The sequence below is a fragment of the Natrix helvetica genome (genome assembly GCF_964273705.1).
Source record: "Natrix helvetica genome assembly, chromosome: 4".
NCBI classification, from domain to species: Eukaryota; Metazoa; Chordata; class Lepidosauria; order Squamata; family Natricidae; genus Natrix; species Natrix helvetica.
In genome coordinates, this window is record NC_138550.1 from 124,844,112 (window position 1) to 124,862,782 (window position 18,671).

An 18,671-nucleotide genomic window follows, 5' to 3' on the forward strand; every position below is an offset into this window, starting at 1 on the left:
AAAGTCAGCAACAAAAAAACACCTCACATGAGGCTTACTGAAAGATGTAATTTTTTTCAATGAAACAAAAGACAGTAATTGAATATGAGAGAGGTAAGAATATGCCTTACTCTGCTTTAGGGTAAAAACTGGAGGACTGGGCCTCTTCAATTTCCCAATGTGGAGAAGAGTCTAGCGGCCAGACAATACTTTTTTAAAAAAACCTGATTGGAGGTAGTAAGATGATAGACCAAACCAAAGGAAACACCTAAATGCAGAGTTAGACAATAGAGTTATTTTTTTATTTTTTAAAAAAGCAAAAATTACACGTTTGAGTTCTTCGGAACTTTTTATCATATTAAATAGCATAAAAATACTGCATAAGAATTTTTTTTAAAGTCCAAGAATTAAGACTTGGGATCATGAAGCATACAGTTTAAATTCAGTCTTAAGGGAAGAACTGTAGATTAAATTAGTTCTAAGTAGGTGTTAAAGCTTTCAGACTTTATCAAGACAAAGAAACAATGGCTGATTTCCATAGTTCAGGATTATGAAAGGCCAGCTATTTCAGTCTCTTATCTTAGGCAAAATGAACAATAGGCATTTCTTCAATAGGTGAAGAAATGGAGGAAAGACCAAAATGTGACCTGCCCCCCAAAAAGGGGGAGATGTGTAAATGTGCACTTTGGCTGTAATACATCAGTTTACGACATAAAATATAAAAGGGAAGAAATAAAATTGTAATTTTCCAGATGGCTTATATTAATTAAAAATGGGATGCAAACGCATATAAAACAGTATTGTTTTTAAACATATCCCTATAGTTCGAAATACATGTATTTATTGAATTTATATAGCTGACCATCTTGATTCAGCTGCCTGGTCCTGTTATATTACTACGCAGCTTCTCAGAGTCTATTATTTGTTCCCCTGCACTTTGGTCATTAATGAGGGAATGGGATGGTTTTTAAAATATGATTGATTGATAAATTTATGGCCTTGCAAGTCTCACCATTGGATTCCAAATGACAACAATAACAATGCAATAAGTAGAATATGTGAATCAATTTTATTAATAATTCAAGATTGGATAGATCCCTGCAAAATGAACTACCAAAGGAGCAGCATTATGACTTATAGAAAAGTGAATCCACCTGTAGAATAAATAGATTTCAACCTGTCCTTCTCATAGCACAGAATAATGAAAGGCCAGTCATATTACTGTGACACTTACTTGAATATGGAACCTATATACTCATATCTTACTTGAATATGGAACGTGTATATAAATCTGACTCTTGAAAACATAGAAACGAAATTGCTCTTAAGTTTAACTCCTCTAAGTAATGGAATAATTTAGGTTGGATCACCTAGCCATCTGGGTAGGCAAAGCAAAGTAGAACTTGATTAATACTTGGATTAGAAGCTTTTATGAAATACCAGGACTGTACGCTAGGTTGAGAAGTAAAAAAAAATCCTGAGAGAAAACAATGTCAAATTATTTCCCATGATACTAGGAGCTGAGTTAAATATTCACATAGGTATTTAATGAAGGATAGTAGGCTAGAAACATTTTAACATTTGTCAAAACAGCATGATACACAAGGGAAATTTCTGACAGAAACTAATATCTACAGTATTGTGGGGGGGGGGGAGTAGGGAAGTATATAATCCTAACTATTAAGTGAGCTATTTATAAAAAAATAATGACAAAGCTAGGCTAAAATAATAATAGCAGAGCAGAAGTGGAAGAACTGGGGGGAAATCCACAAAATATAAGGACATGCAAAAAGAAATAGAATGACTGTGATAAAAGAAATCAAAGTATGAATATCAATAGGCATTTTGTGTGCAATTCCAAAACAACTGGAGCACCACTTGAACACTATCAGCATTGACAAGATTACTACCAGGCAATTGTAAAATGCAGCTTTGCTTGTAATAGCTGATATCTAATGCCATTAAACAAGATCTGTCTGTCCCAGGTTGTTAGGAAAGACTGAATAGGTTGATAAAAATACCAAATCCAATGTAAACATTTGGCTTACTGTGCAACCAACCATAATAATATAATAATAAGAAAACCATTTGGTGAACACACTTAGTTTGAGCATTAAGTGAAGTGCCAACTGATTTTGAGGGTAAGGGCAAAGCCAGTGTTGGTAGAAATGTCCATCTGGGTTCAATTCCAAGTGGCAGAAAAGATACTGGAAACATGGTGGCTGTTTGGAAAGAAGGTTTTAATGGTGGACAGGATCAAATGCCTTGAAGATATTGGGTGGAGAAAAATTGGTTGTCAGACTCCCATGGGGCCATGCAAGGGCAACTCTGTAGCCTGTCCTGAGTCCCAGGCTTGGTTCAGCCTTGCTGGATGATGTAATATTCCCAGGTGCCATGTGGTGAGATGGGTAAAGGGCTAATTCTACCTTTGTTGGATCTTGGGTGAAGGCATTTGCTTATGAATAGACATAGCTATCTCTTTATCTCTTAAGCTCAGACATCTGCTGTGGGCTATTGAGGGTGGTGGAACCTATTGAGAGTGAGTCTGTTTCCTGCCTAAAAACATGTTTCTCCATTTCTCATCCAGGGAAATATAATATTCTGCCTGTTTAATATTTCCTAAAATATTTCATTTTTCTAGGAGAGGGCTGGGTGCTAATTCCTACACCAGTACATGGGAAAATGAGGAAGGTTTAGTTGTCCTCCTGGATTCTGAATAGAAACACTGTTAATGTTCTATGTTCATTCGTAGTGTTGGAAGAAATGTCCTTCTGGGTTCGGCTCCAAGTGGGGAAAAAGACACTGGAGACATGGGAGCTGCTTGGAAAGATGGTTTTAATGGTGGACAGGACCACATGGCCTGAGCCCTGAACAGCAAAGGTGATCACATGCTTCAATGTTGGTGGAGAAGGGAAGAGAAGGGAAGAGAAGGACTGAAGAAGGGCTTGCAGGGATTTTTATAATCTGTTCTGCCCCACCTATCTGTTTCCTGTTCCTGTGTAAGAAATGTATTCTGATTGGTTGCCAGACTCACATGGGCCCATGCAGGGGCAACCCTCTAGGCTGTTTTGAATTCAGGTTTGATTGAGTTCAGATGCCATGTGGTCAGTTGAGTAAAGGCTTATTATCCTGCCTTAATCCCATCACAGCTGAAGAGGAGAACTCTTTATTATGTAAAGTGGACTAGCTTGGCCTTCTTAATGGCCCATTGACAAAGTGGGGATGGGCAGGAAGCTGCAGGAATTTAGTGTTTAAAATGTGTTTCTCCCTTTTTCACATCCAGGAAAATATAATATTCTGCCTTATCAATATTTCCTAGGATATTTCATTTTTCTGGGAGAGGGCTAGGTGATAACTTCCTACAATCGGGTGCCCTTCGGAGGGACTTTTGACGCGTTCCTCACCGCAGGAACCTTCTCTCGATTCGCGCCCTTTCACGCAGGGACTTTTCTTACAGTTTCAAGTCTTGGGGAAAGAGACCCGGAGGACCAGCCGCACAGTGACCCAGGAGGGGTGCTGTCGGAGCGGGTATGCATACCTCCCTTTTTCTCACTAACTTTCTTATGGGCTTTAGCTTTTTTCTCTCACAGGACAAAAACAGCAGCAACAACAAAAAATAAAAAATCCATTCACTTTTCCATCCATTTTCACACACACTAGTCACACACAGGCAGGCATACACACATTTCCCATGCTTTAAAATTAAATTTTAGAGAATTAAAATTTAGAGGTACTCACCTTCTTTCCAGGCAGCCTTTGAGCTCAAACTCAAAACCCCTTTAAAGCCTAGATCCAAATGGCTAAGGCCAAGATAAAGTCCACCCACAGACTCAATGGGGTCTGTGCCGGCATGGGAGGCTTACCTGGGCCATATCCATTTGTTAGGCTAGCTTGGAGTCCCATCTGGGGTGCCAATTGTTGGGAGAAATGTCCTTCTGGGTTTGGCTCCAAGTGGGGAAAAAGACACTGGAGACATGGGAGCTGCTTGGAAAGATGGTTTTAATGGTGGACAGGACCACATGGCCTGAGCCCTGAACAGCAAAGGTGATCACATGCTTCAATGTTGGTGGAGAAGGGAAGAGAAGGGAAGAGAAGGACTGAAGAAGGGCTTGCAGGGATTTTTATAATCTGTTCTGCCCCACCTGTTTCCTGTTCCTGTGTAAGAAATGTATTCTGATTGGTTGCCAGACTCACATGGGCCCATGCAGGGGCAACCCTCTAGGCTGTTTTGAATTCAGGTTTGATTGAGTTCAGATGCCATGTGGTCAGTTGAGTAAAGGCTTATTATCCTGCCTTAATCCCATCACAGCTGAAGAGGAGAACTCTTTATTATGTAAAGTGGACTAGCTTGGCCTTCTTAATGGCCCATTGACAAAGTGGGGATGGGCAGGAAGCTGCAGGAATTTAGTGTTTAAAATGTGTTTCTCCCTTTTTCACATCCAGGAAAATATAATATTCTGCCTTATCAATATTTCCTAGGATATTTCATTTTTCTGGGAGAGGGCTAGGTGATAACTTCCTACAGTAGTCTAGCATCTAAATTACGATGATTAGATCTGGCTTCCAAAAAGAAGTATGCAACATAATAGTCTCTAGTCTCATTTGCAAGTTGCACCAAGAGCTACAGTTCTTAAAACTATTTTTAAGACATAAAACTAATTTATCTGCTGTAAGCCAATCTCATTAGTTTACAGCATTAAAGCATTACAATCTTCACAGATAAGTATTCCCAACACAATAAAGTATAAGTACAAGCAAAGTAAAATCATAGTTCCAAGAAGGGTGGGGGAGGTGGAAGCTAGATTGGCCCCAAGCATCTGGCATAGTCAGGTTTTAAGGAGCAGATTAAAGGTCAGGAGTGTGGGACCAGATCTCACCTCTCAAGGAAGAAGATATATCAAAGGACAGGAACCAAATATCTTCTCCTGGATCCCAATCAAAATTCCTTGATTGAGGAGATCCATGGGCTAGTCCCACCGGGGAGAGACGGTTCCTCAACTTAAAAAACCCATAAACCATGATTTCAGTTCACACAGTATAAATCTAAACATGGTCTGTGGCTTGATGTATTCTGTGAATCTCTAGTCACTGCTTTATAATCCGATTTTCTTAAGTATTTTTGCAAGCTTATCAATAAAACATCAGCAAAGTAATATTTGGGTTAGTATGATTTAATGTTTAGGCTAGCTAAAACCATTACTTTAAGGCAACACGTGAATTAAGTGTTTAGTTTCAGCAGAGGACAGCTGTTTAGTATTTTCCCTTGTAGATTGCGTCTTTTTCTCGGGATTTAGGGGTGGATTTAAAAAAAAACATTTATTCGGCCCTTCGACCCAATAGGAATCATCTTTGGTCAGCTACGCAGAGACCGTTCGCAAAATCATCCAGGTCCAAGGAAAAACAAAACAAAACATTGCGCCAACCAATAAAGGAAGCCAGGGCTCCCTCCGATCCCCACTTTGTTATCTGAAGGTGTCAGGTTTCACCGCGCTGACTTGGAGTAGCCCTGCCACCACCAATAAAGCTTGCGCAGGATTTCGACTCTGCAACCGCGGCCGAACGTCTCTGGGATTCCTCCCCAAAACAAGGAAGAGGTCCAAGTGGGGCAGCTGACGCTTTTGTCTTGCTTCAAGGCGAAATCCTCCTGCAAAACTCCTACAATCCCGGTTGTAACGCATTTGAGCAGTGCGCCTGCTGCACGGTAGCGGCAAAGACCAAGCGCCAAAGCGTGAGAGCTCGTTTAGGCGATGGGATCGGTGCTAAGCGGCGACGGACGGGAGACGGCGAGAACGCCGGATGTTGGCAACCCCCAAGGCAGTATTCGATTCCCACAGCCGGGAGACGTGGGAAAGCAGCAAATTCCCTCTTTTGACTGCGCCATCTGCTTGGAAGTGTTCGACCAGCCTGTAAGGACCAAATGCGGCCACGTGTAAGTACAACTTCTCTAAGTTAGCTCGGGTTGGTTGGAGGAAGTACGGATTGTCTTCTCCTATTCACATGTGAGTTTGTTTCTGTTTTTGTCCGCTGTGCTTTGCAATGGAAGCTTATTGGAAATATAAGTCCCAGGTGTTGTGTACAGGTAAATTCAGTATGAACGTTTAATATTTTTGTTAAAACCAAAAAACGAAAAAAATATTCATCCGTTTCCTCTATGCGATGGGATTGCATTTAGCTTCAGATTTGGTCCAATGAGGGACTAAACTCAACGGGTGGTTTTCCTTTTAAGCAAGATAATTTATCTCGAGGATGGCATTAGAAAACGAAAAGTATTTTTTCTTATGTCGAAAAAGAAAGGAATTTATTAAATTTGAATCAAGCTATGTTGCTGAAACAAGTTGGTTCGTTCCTCCGATTGTTTTGATAAGCTAAACAAGATGTTTTGGCAGAAAAGTAATACCTTGCTATATGTATTTTAAACGTGATTTTGGTTTAAAAGGTTTATATCTTGAAAAGGAATTTTGTGTATTTGTGTATTTGTTGTATTCCTGGCAGGATACCAATAATGTAAAATAAAAATACTGTTGTAGAAGCCAACCCTAAATTTTAGTTGCCTTCCCAAAAGATAATTGAACAAGTCATTCCACTCCCTTTCATAGTCTCAGCAAATATGTGACTCCTTCCCATTTTGCAAATGAAGTTCTTGATTAACAGCCTATTTTTTTCTTTTGGGTAAATAGTTACATTTTCAATGATTAGCAGCCTCATATACTTTGCTTTCAGCATGCTCCCTTTTCTCTAAGAAATTTAGGTAAGAGTCAGACTCTAATATCTGTGAATAAAAATCTCTGAATCTGTTGAACCATCCGGCTTCAGCAAGAATCTAACACTACACTAGAATCTAACACTAAAATTAAAGCAAATGCATCTTAATCTGCTTGATTGACCAAATAATGTTTTGACTGCCATGGCCCTATCAGCATATATATGTTTTCCCTGCAATAGCTTTCTATTGATGCAAACCATAATTTATTACGACATTGAACAAACCTTGAAATCTATTTGATTGAGCCAGAATATCAAACAACACTATGGGCTTGTCATGAAATTCATTCAGGTCAGGCTAGAACTAGAGTAACAGTGAGTTCTGTTCCTGCTTTAGGCAGGAAGCCACCTGAGTAATCTTGGGCCAGTCATTTTCCCTCAATTCAGGAAGGAGGCAAACCACTTCCAAAAATCCTTGCCAAGTGAACTGCAGAGACTTTATCTTCAGCCATGGAAACTTAGTAGCTCTGGGGTCATCACACCCACTCAGCCCAGCCTATATCTCAAAATTGTTACAATGGTAAAATGTAATCACTTTTTCCTTTTGGAAGTAAGACAAGATATAAATATAATATATATTTAAAAATCTATAAACCTGTTCTTATAATATAAAAACCTTGCCCAAGAGAAGATGATAATATGCAAATATAGGTATCTCCTAGACAGAATGCTTGTTAGATGTCATCCTGATGGCACCTTTTGTTTTGCATATCAGTTTCTAATTTCCAAGCTTTTCTAAAGTAAATCCAATCAGGGTTCAAAAAGCTTATTTGTGGTGTTTTTTTCATTCCTGTGAAACTTCCCTAAAATGCTTCCAGGCACTCCCTCCTGGGGTGGGGGAGGAGAGAGGTGGGGGAAACACCTCTTTGGTACCAATAACAAGCAGCCAAAAATCTCACCTTTCTGAAACAGAACTGGTACCAAAGGAGCCATAAAGGGCAGATGCTCCTCTCACAATAGGTTGGGCATTGGTTGTTATCAAAAAGTTTGCATCACATGTTCCCTGGTAGAGGAGAAAAATGGAGAAGCAGAAATTACTGTGATTCTACTTTGTAAAAAGTCCTGCACTGTTTTCCTGAAGACCTGAGGTTCTTCACATTAAAGCAACTCTACATTGACTGATTCAATTTGAGAAAACTCAAGAGGAAGTATATTGTTAAGAAAGTATAAATACATGGCATTTTCATTCAGAATAGTGAAGGTTTACATGAAATTTATTACTGTAAATTATGCATACAAATGAAAGCAAAATAAAAATGGAAGCCCTTCTAAGTTTCATTTCTGTGGGAATGTTTGTGGTTAATTTTTGGCTAACTCTTTGCCTTATATTCTTTTTTTTAGCACTGACATATTAAAGTTATATTACAAGTCACTTATTTTCAGTCATTAATAGGCAAGTACTTTGATGCTAATTAGTAACTTAGGTAATGCAGAGATAGCCTCATATCAAAGCATATTATCTTCTGTAGCTATTCTTTATCAATAGTTCGACAGATTGGGATGCTCAAATAAAGAAAACTATTAACAGACAGAAATCATTCTTTGTAGGATATGTCCAGATTTTAGATTGCTTTCCTTAAATAATAATAATAATAATAATAAAATTTTATTTGTTAGCCGCACCCTCTCCCGAAGGACTCGGGGTGGCATACAATAAAAACATATAAAATACAAAATATGGACAATACATACACAAAATAGACATATACGTGGAGGAGGTAGACAGATAAAAAACCCCTGAGCCTCCGTTTCTTCCAACCCTTTCTAAAATAGGGTTTTGTGTTGAAACATGATTTTATTTTTCTCTTTGACAGATTTTGTCACACTTGTATTACCACATGTTTAAGAAATCATACATGGACATGTCCATATTGCCGAGCGTATCTTCCTTCTGAAGGGATCCCAGCAACTGATATTATCAAAATGATGAAAAATACACACCAAAACTGCACAGAATGTAAAACACAGGTAAACATTGATATTACATAATTTACTCTCAAATTAAGAACTTTCTAAACAGTATTCCTATACACTTTCAAACTAATTTATATTGAGTTGTAAGCAATGTGTGATACCCAACGGAGAGAAATTTGAACTTCCCTTGTCTTGCCTCCTCATGTTTATGAAAATCAAAATTTTAAAATATTAATCTGTAAGAGTAAACTTTTAATTAACCAGGTATGTCTTTCCATGTTTCAGGTATGCCTTAGTGAAATGAGAGCTCATTTGAAGACTTGTGACCAATATATAGAAAAATATGGGCCTCTACAAGAATTTGCGTACCCTGAAACAAGGTAAATTACATCATAGCAGAATTAAGGATAAAGAAATCTATAGATTTATTAGCTATTTTAGCTTTTCATAGCCAAGTGGCTTGGGTATGAATACTAAAACTTGCTATGGAGAGACAATGTTATAGTCTTATTTCTCAGGAGCAGATTGGTTCATTGTTCAAAATAGTTATTAACGGGAGAACATATTTAGTAGCTAACATTGAAAATGTGTGTATTTATACATATCTGTCTTTGTTTTCAGGTATCCTTGTCCTTTCTGTCAGAATGAATTGGATGAAAATGATCTCTTGGACCATTTTCTCACTTTTCACAGAACTGAAAGAAGACCAGTGGTAACTTTGCTACACTTCTGTTTATGTCTATATCCTAGTATGATAAATTATATAGATAAATGTACATTTGTATGTCATTATATATTAATAACTGATATTTCTTAAAAACAGTGCAACTGTTGAAAAATTATGTCTTGCTGCCTACGGAAGGTTTTGTGAAATGTGGCTCCAGAACAAAAACTTCTCATTCATGCCATAATAGAAGTACTCTGGAAATGTTCTTTTTAACTTTTTCATTAGCATAAGCTGGCTGGCCTGTTAGTTTCATCTGGGCAATCTTGCATGTTTGAAAATCTATTATGACTCTTACTGTACTATGTTATTTTCTTCATTGCAACACAGTGCATTAGTGTGCTTCTTTGATCAGAGAAATTGTAACAAACATAGATTTAGAAAGAGGAAGGTATTTACAGAAATCAAACAACTATTAAGTAATCATTCACTGTGAACAATGTAAGTGCAAGTATATTAATTCTCAATTTCCAATAGTAAATTATTTTCTTAGATTAAAGTATATTTAAAGCTTCATTGAGGTCTTAAACTCACTTGAGAACTGCCAGCATATGTCAGGAGAAAAATAGTTCAGTAATTAAAGCTACCTATGGCTACAAAATATTCATCCATGGAAAAGGTGTCCAATATGTCTGTAATTGGGCAGACGTTTATTCTGACTTGTTTTCCAAAAATCCAATGCTGGATTTTTAATAAATAAAGTAAAAAAATATAGAACAGTAAAGTGCTGGTTATTGTTGTAATCTGTAGCAGCTGGTTATTCTGCTGCATTTTTATATCCTATATCTGTCCGTGAATTAGTACACAGAATGTAACTGTAAGTTCAATTGGATAAAAAAGAGTGGTGCGAAGTTACAGTTTGGAACCATACTTTCTATAAAAACAAATTCATGGCTGTGTTCACACATCATTTTCAACTATACAGGTTGATTTATGATCACATTTGGGGCCAGGATTGTAGTCCTAAATTGGTGCAGTTGCAAAGAGATATGATGTGACCACACCAATTTACGATGGCAGTCAGAAGTATTTCCTATTGTGGTCATTAACCAAGAATTGTGGTTGTTAAATGAGTACCCATCCCAATGTGTAAGGCATTCCAGTTTTGGTCCCTCATAGCCTCAAACCTGAGTAAGATAAGGGACTTCTTCTTCTTCCTCATCTCTGCCCTTAGACACCCTGTCCCTACAGGACATCAAGCAGCTCCAGAACCACCCCAGTTAACATTCATTCACCCTGCTGCCTTCTCCCCCAGTTCCCCATACTGACCTTTCCCCTTTTCCACCAACCATCATGGCTGAAGGAGAAATATTCCACTGACTTTGCCTGCACCTTTTCGGACCCAGCTTTCTGATGAACATTTCTTACGTGTGGCTCCTTGAAACTTTGGAATGCTATGTTGTCTTTGTAAATTTGTGTTGACTTTGAAAAACCACTGGGAAATATGCAGGTCAAGGGAGACTTGAAGTATCCCTGTGGTTGTAAGTATGGGCAGGCTGCCAAGCACCCAAATTTTGATCATGTGACCACTGGGGGACTTCAATAACTAATTTTGGGCGTGGGTCAAAAGTCCACTTTTTTTACCAGTGCAATAATTTCAAAAAGTTGCTGAATAAACAAACATAAGACGAGAAATACCTGTACATTTTGGGTTGTTTTGCTTTGGTATTTTGCTTACTGTAGGTGAAAACTATATTAATTCTATGGGATGTTTGAAATTTAGAGGCTATATCATAGGAACTTTCCTGAAATGGCAGGAGACAAAAATTTGCAAAATTGCTGTTTTGGCCGGGGGGTGGGGTGGGGTTGTTTTTGTTTGTTTTGCACCTTTGAGTCAACTTTTTGACTCTAGGCAACAACCCGAATATGTTTCTGCAAATTTTTTGGCAGAATTTTTAGAAGTGATTTGCCATAGCTTCTTTCCTAATACTTAGAGAGGAAAAATAACTAGCTCAGGGTCACCCAGCTGGCTTTGTGCCTAAGGCAGGACTAGAACTCAGTCTCCCAGTTTTGAGCTGCTGTGATACATTCCTACACCAAACAGACCTCTCTCAGTATATGGTGGTTATAACCAGTCAGAAAACACTATAAACTGATGAGGGTGCTTTCCCCAGCTATGTAGGATCGAGAAGCATTTTTGGAAATAAAAATGTTGCAGGCTAACTACATGTTTACCTTACCATGCCAGATTCCCGTTTATGTTTTAAGTAAAAATAGGTTTATTAGAAGAAGGAGCCTGTTGTGTACCAAGGAATATGTCCATGAGTTTAATATTGCCTAGCCTATTGTTGTGCTTTTGCGTTAATACAGCCATTGTAGTTTATAAACCATAATTTATTGCTTAGTTAATACAATACAATACAATAGTAGAGTTGGAAGGGACCTTGGAGGTCTTCTAGTCCAACCCCCTGCCTAGGCAGGAAACCCTATACCGTTTCAGACAAATAGCTATCCAACATCTTCTTAAAGACTTCCAGTGTTGGGGCATTCACAACTTCTGGAGGCAATCTGTTCCACTGATTAATTGTTCTCACTGTCAGGAAATTTCTCCTCAGTTCTAAGTTGCTTCTCTCCTTGATTAGTTTCCACCCATTGCTTCTTGTTCTACCCTCAGGTGCTTTGGAGAATAGTTTGACTCCCTCTTCTTTGTGGCAACCTCTGAGATATTGGAATAATGCTATCATGTCTCCCCTAGTCCTTCTTTCTCTTAAGCTAAACATACCCAGTTCCTGTTATTTTGTGTGAACCCAGATAAATCTGATCTGTTAATAAACAATATTTATAAAATCAGGGATTTGTCTAACCTGTGAATTTGGTCATGTCTGATGCCTCACTGAGGTCTACATGAATAGAGGGCACTAGTTTACAGATGCATAAAGCTGAAAATGTTCTTGGAACATGAACTATTTTTGTATTTTCCCCATGACCTACATAGATAACAGGACCAACTGCTTTTGCAGACAGGATATTTACATTCTTTTATAGCATTTGTAATGTAGGCTATGGAGAAAATAAACTGAATTTACTGCTGATAGGTGATAATGTCTGAAAGCTTTTATTCAATCAACAGTAATTTAGATATACCGTATTTTTTGGAGTATAAGAACATGAACTATTTTTGTATTTTCCCCATGACCTACATAGATAACAGGACCAACTGCTTTTGCAGACAGGATATTTACATTCTTTTATAGCATTTGTAAGGTAGGCTATGGAGAAAATAAACTGAATTTACTGCTGATAGGTGATAATGTCTGAAAGCTTTTATTCAATCAACAGTAATTTAGATATACCGTATTTTTTGGAGTATAAGACGCACCTTTTTCCCCTCAAAAAAGAGGGTGAAAATCTGAGTGTGTCTTATACACTGAATACAGCATTTTTGGCCCCACCCCTTTTGCAAAAATGGCTGTGCATAGTCTTTAGGAGGCTTCCAGTGTGCTGCCTGGGGCTATAGAGGGCAAAAATGTGTGTGTTTTTTGCTCGTCCCTCCCCCGCCCTCAGGAGCACACTAGAAGCCTCCTAAAGGCTATTTATGCCCTTTTTTGACAAAAAATGGGCCTGTTTTCACAAAAAACGGGCCATTTTTGGGAGGTCTGCAGAGTGCAAAAACTTTTTTAAAAAATTTGCCTCTTCAAAATCTTGGTGCGTCTTGTACTCCAAAAAATACAGTAATTAACATTTTTTTTCTTTTTCAATAATAATTCATGTTGCACATTATAATGACAAAATATTATTTACTTCTCCCCACCTTGAATTGTCTCTACAGTACTGTCCAATCTGTCGTTTACTACCTGGTGGTGGTCCAAGTTACTACATCAGAAATTTTATAAGGCATCTTCAGCTGAGACATACATTCTATTATGAAGATTATATTGTGAGTAAATTATATCATTTTTCCTAATTCCTGCTAAACATCTGAATCTTTCTTTATCTCTCTATATGTAGCGTATAAGGACATTTATAGATTTCAAGAGTATTATTTGGGGGAATAGGTTGCAAAGACTAAAGAGTTCAATGGAGAAATAACCAAGTTTACATTGAAAGTGCTATGCCAGAGAATTTGTTCAGATGTTTAATAGCAATCCAGAATTTACTGAACAAGTTATGTGTGTTTATTTTTCAAATTACTAGAATTTCTTCTGCTTATGCAAAGATCTCTGAATCATGAATCTTCTATTTACAAATCTTTCTAAGTTGGAAAGAAGGAAGATTTTACAAGGAATTTGTTGTACAAGACATCATTCTGCTGTTCTTGTGAACTTACTGAGATATACATCCAATTACAGTTTTAATTAATACAGTCCTTTTATTTGGAACTATAATTTGCAGGTTGTCTAGTTTATATTGTGACAGAAATATCAAGGGGTTACTATCCTAAAATATGTAAGCTGGGTGTAATCTAATTATTAGCAAAGTTATTACTATGCCTACACTTTGGCTGCTTTCGCAGCTAAACAAGATTTTGTTTGTTGCAGTATTTTACTTGAATGTCTGATTTCCTTCCCTTCTTATTTCAGGACATAAATATTGTAGAAGAAGTTCTCATTGAAAGAGTTCTGGATCGATCAGTTTTAGATTATGTACATCTGAATAATCCAGGTACTGCGTGATCATCAACAATCCGACAAAGACAAATGGATTACATTGTGAATTAAAGCACTGGTTGTTTATGTTGTTATTAACATTCAAAAAATTTCGAATTTTAAATATTTCATATGTGAAACATTCCATTTCAAGTCTGAAGCAACTGTACTGACTGTTATATTTAAAACTATACATTTCAGATTCAAAATGAGATATTTCAAGAATGAAACATTTGCTTATCAATTTCCTTGTCTGTAATTCATTTGTATAATTGCTAATCACTTTTAAGTTTCTAAACTCTATTATTTTCCTTAAACAGCATATAAATATTAGCATCAAACTAATCTTAATTGGTTGTGAATTACTGAGATTGAGTGCATACCAGAACCCTTCTCAATGTATATATCTTGAGTTCATTGATTAATTATTCATTTCAGATTTGGAGAACCTATCTTTAAACATTTTCAATAAATCTGTTTGGCTCTGATCATTCATCCTATATGGTATTAAACAAGCTAATCATGGAATAAGAAAGATCTTAATGAAGATCAATTAATATCCATATTTTAATACCTCTTAATACCTAGAAGAGTCAGAGGAAGTTATAAAAGCAAAACATGCATTTACAGAAAATGTTATATTTGCTTTAAACAAGTTGTTAAGCTACAAAACTTAACATAATTCTTAACATAATTCTAATTCATTATTATCCTTTAATTTCAATATTAGGGAAAGATTGGTTTTTCAACATATACATATAAAATATATCAAAAAATTAGCTATCAAAATACAGTTTTAAATTTGTCAAATTAAATACTTATGCCTGATTCTTTCGGGAGGAAGTAATTCTTCAGAATATAAATTATTATCTGTTTTTCCAAAAGCAAACATTATTGGACTTTTTTTACCTATAGTTTTGAAAAAAGTGACCAAAGCTCAGATCATCTTGTGACTGCATTTCTAAGTGGAAGACAGAATCTTTATGATCATGAAAATGTTGCAATGCCAATGAGCAACTATTTACTTTTTAAAACATTGCATCATTTCTCAGTGAGAAAACTAACTTGACAAACAAAGAGTATATCATTACATAGTCCTGGAGAAATAATTGGATATATTAATGCTGAGGCTTAAATTGACAGCTGTTGGACTGTCAAATACAACATTTTCCCATAAAACAAACCCTAATTGTATCAGTTAAATCATATTCAAAACCAGAACTACTGACACTGTCTTTCCATCTTATTCTGTGCCATATTTCATACTGTTTTGCAGAACTCTAAAACTAATTTTACATAGGATCTTTTAAAATTGTATTTCCAGTAATGCCATTGACTATAAATATTTTGTACATTCATGTAACGTAATGTGTGCTGATGAAAAATTATAGAAAGTTGTTCTTACAATATTCGTACATATAAAATATTCAAGACTGAATTAGTCTTGTATTTACTAATCAAGAATAATATGAAAGAAGGGTGATAGAAAATTACCTCAAAACTGTAGACCTATAAACCTATAGTCAGCAAGCGGTATGTCAGATGTTTATGTAGTTCATTAGTGGATTGGATGGACTCAAACTATTCTGGTAAGTAACGTTTGGCTTTCACCTAAATCATTCTGTTATATACCTCCTAGCCCCATGATGGCGAAGTTATGGCACAGGTGGCACACGGAGCCATTTGTTAGGGCATGCCAGGCGTTGCCCTGTCAGCTCCAGTGCGCATGCGCATGCTGGCCAGCATTTTGCTGCTGATTTTGGCCTTCTTTTTCATCTGTTTTTCTCCCTCCGGAGGGTGTAAACTGGAAGTTTGGGAATGGACTTACGGTTTGCGTGTTGGGCTTTTTTTTTTTTTTGCGCTCCGGAAGCTTCCAGAGGGCAAAAAACAGCACTATGGACTTCAATGCCAGGGTGGGAGCTTCCATACTAGTTCATTTGGATGTTATTCCTGAAGATTATCTAATGATTATCCTGGTTCTCTAGAAACACCAAAAGAAATACTGCAGGTTCACAATTGGTCTCCATAGCTTCACAATTGGTCGTCTTGATTTATAAATTAACCTCCACATTTTAGGTGGTAAAGAACCTGGTGTTATACTGTATATCTTTTTTCATTCCATTCAGGAAACTCCAGCAGTATTCTAGATGAAGCAAAGAGTTGTTTTCAGATATCGAAGCTCGTGTGAGGGACGATAGCAATCATTAACAAAGTCTATTTCCAAGGCAGATCTGATATTAGGTTATACATGTCTCATGTTGAGTGTATATTAACTAATCTTAGTGAGGCAGAACAGAAAGCTTAACTTTCTGTTCTGTCAAGTTTGATAACAAGACATTAGCTATCTTTCTAAATTCAGAACAGGCCCAGACCTGGAGAGTCAATTTCCTGCATTACTCAAGGTTCATATAAAATCCTGACCCAATACAAGTGTCTGGCATTTGCTGAGAAAAAATTTAATAGACAAACTTCCTACTAGAAACCATCAACAAATATTTAAATTGATTTGATTATGTTTACATATTAGAAAGTTACTGAGGGCTGCAATGTGCCAGGCCTCTGGGACAAAAATGCTAAAAATTAAGCATGATTACAAAAAAATGTGATAGCCTTTTAAAAAGCCACCCATAGAATTAAAATATGGTCAGATTTGCAAGTTTCAGTGAAAAGAATAAACTCGGTTTTATTCTGGAAAATGGTATCAAGTTTATTGAAGGAACATAGATTTCAAGTTGATATTCCCGTTACAACCTCGGTATGGGAGGATCTCATAAGGCACCTTGGAAAAGGTTTTCTACTCCCAAAACTCTTTTAAGACACATATTGATTGGTGGGCCCCTCTGTTAGCAGGGTTGTTCATCCATATAAATAATATAGGTTGTATTCCAGTCAGATGGGAAGTCACCATTATAGTTCTATATAAAAAGGAAGGCAAAGATGATCCCCCAAAAATAGACCGATAAGCTTTATTGGAGTTGTGGGTAAAATGTATGTGATACTCCTGTTAAGCAAAATAGAAGGCTGGATAATGGAAATAAATCTTTAGAGACAAGTTCCCTGAAGATGAGCACCACTGTGAGTCCAAAAACCAGAAGACTAAACATCTGATCCTGGTGACCGACCCAGATTATCCTGGGACACATTTGCCTTCATTCCGGGGGAAAAAATCTCAATAGAGGAACAAGCTGGGTTGGGACCAGAGCACTCCACAAGAGACAATTATTTTACTTTATATACACATAAAACAAAACAATTAAATCACAAGGAACAGTTTACCATATTTATACAACTTAATGCAGCTTTTGATTCCATAAGTACAAATACACTTTAAATATGGAACCCAAACTCTTCATTTTGGGTTAAGGCTCTCTACTCAGTCACTTGAAAGTCTGCATAGGTGCAAATGCTGCTTTAACTAAAAGTATAGCCACCCATAATGGTGTATAGATACACCACTGGCTACTTGGAGAGTATCCTAGCCCCAATGACTTCATTTCTGTGTCAATGATTTACCTATATCTGCAGACACTCATATACCAAAGATCCATGATAAAATTTATTAATATCCTTTTATATGCTGATGACATGATTGTAATGGATTATTTCCGAATCCATCTCAGAAGACTGCTACTAAAGCGAAATATCTACTGTACTCTTTAATTCTTTAAACAGCAATAAAACCAAATTTAAAGTGATGGTATTTAGCACAAAAAGTGAAATATAGCTGACAGATAAATGGGGAATCTGTGCAACAAGTGAATTATTTTACCTACAGTAATTTTTACCAGCACTTGGTGAGAGTTAAATTGTTTTTTAAAAATGTTTGGGAGTAACGGCCCAATACTAAAATATTATACAAAGCATTTAACTACATTACCTATGTACTTTTATTCCTACACTGAAAGTATTAATGGGCAAAAATAGTTCAATGACCAATGTGCAGAATTATGGGGCCTTAATAAAGCTATTCCACTTGAAGTTCAGGTCTGTTTTTTAAGATGTCTACTGGGAACGGACAAGAGCACATCTGCCCCTGCACTTTGAGCAGAAACAGTTATCCATAATTTACATAGTCACTTGATAATTAAAACTTTTCACATACATGGGGAGGATCCCTTCAACAGACCCTGAGTTCCCAAAATATGCTTAACAGATAAGTAGGCCCAAGCCAAGTCCTGGATCAGCCAACTTTCCTGTTATTTCACAACATATCTACTCTCAAGGGCCTCCCAGGTAGGGAAATCTAAGATATTAGTATTCCAATCAACATGGAATTATTGGCTAAAAATAGATCTCTAGGCTGGCTGGCCAAGAATAAAATTACTTTTCAACCCCCCCAAAAATCTGTCATTGGATCTGACACAAAATTTAAGGGTTTATTCTAGAGCAAAGTTTGAGTTATTGGACTCTATGGTCAAATATGGGCATTTCTACCACTTGCCATATGAGAGAACCTGCGCATGAGGCACTGCAACCATTGAAAATAGCACACTAGGATCTGAACCACAGATTGTCATACATACATACATACATACATACATACATACATACATACATACATACATACATACATACATACAACTAGGATAGTGGTCCCAAGAACCTGACCCACTGAACAAATTGAGGTACCCTGTAAGGGAGACTAATTATTGACTCCTTGCATTAATACATAAGTATTTTATCACTCTATTTCCTATCTATCTTAC

General features: G+C 36.9%; 1 protein-coding gene across 1 annotated transcript; it reads left to right on the plus strand.

Annotated features, from left to right (window-relative positions):
• Positions 1-5,332: 5,332 nt before the first annotated feature.
• Positions 5,333-14,310, plus strand: RNF125 (ring finger protein 125). The gene is made up of 6 exons (XM_081951171.1): positions 5,333-5,908; positions 8,556-8,709; positions 8,941-9,035; positions 9,277-9,367; positions 13,149-13,256; positions 13,900-14,310. Exons 1-6 carry the CDS (start codon positions 5,727-5,729, stop codon positions 13,990-13,992), a joined length of 723 nt encoding a protein of 240 aa, XP_081807297.1. The 5' UTR covers positions 5,333-5,726; the 3' UTR covers positions 13,993-14,310.
• Positions 14,311-18,671: the final 4,361 nt, after the last annotated feature.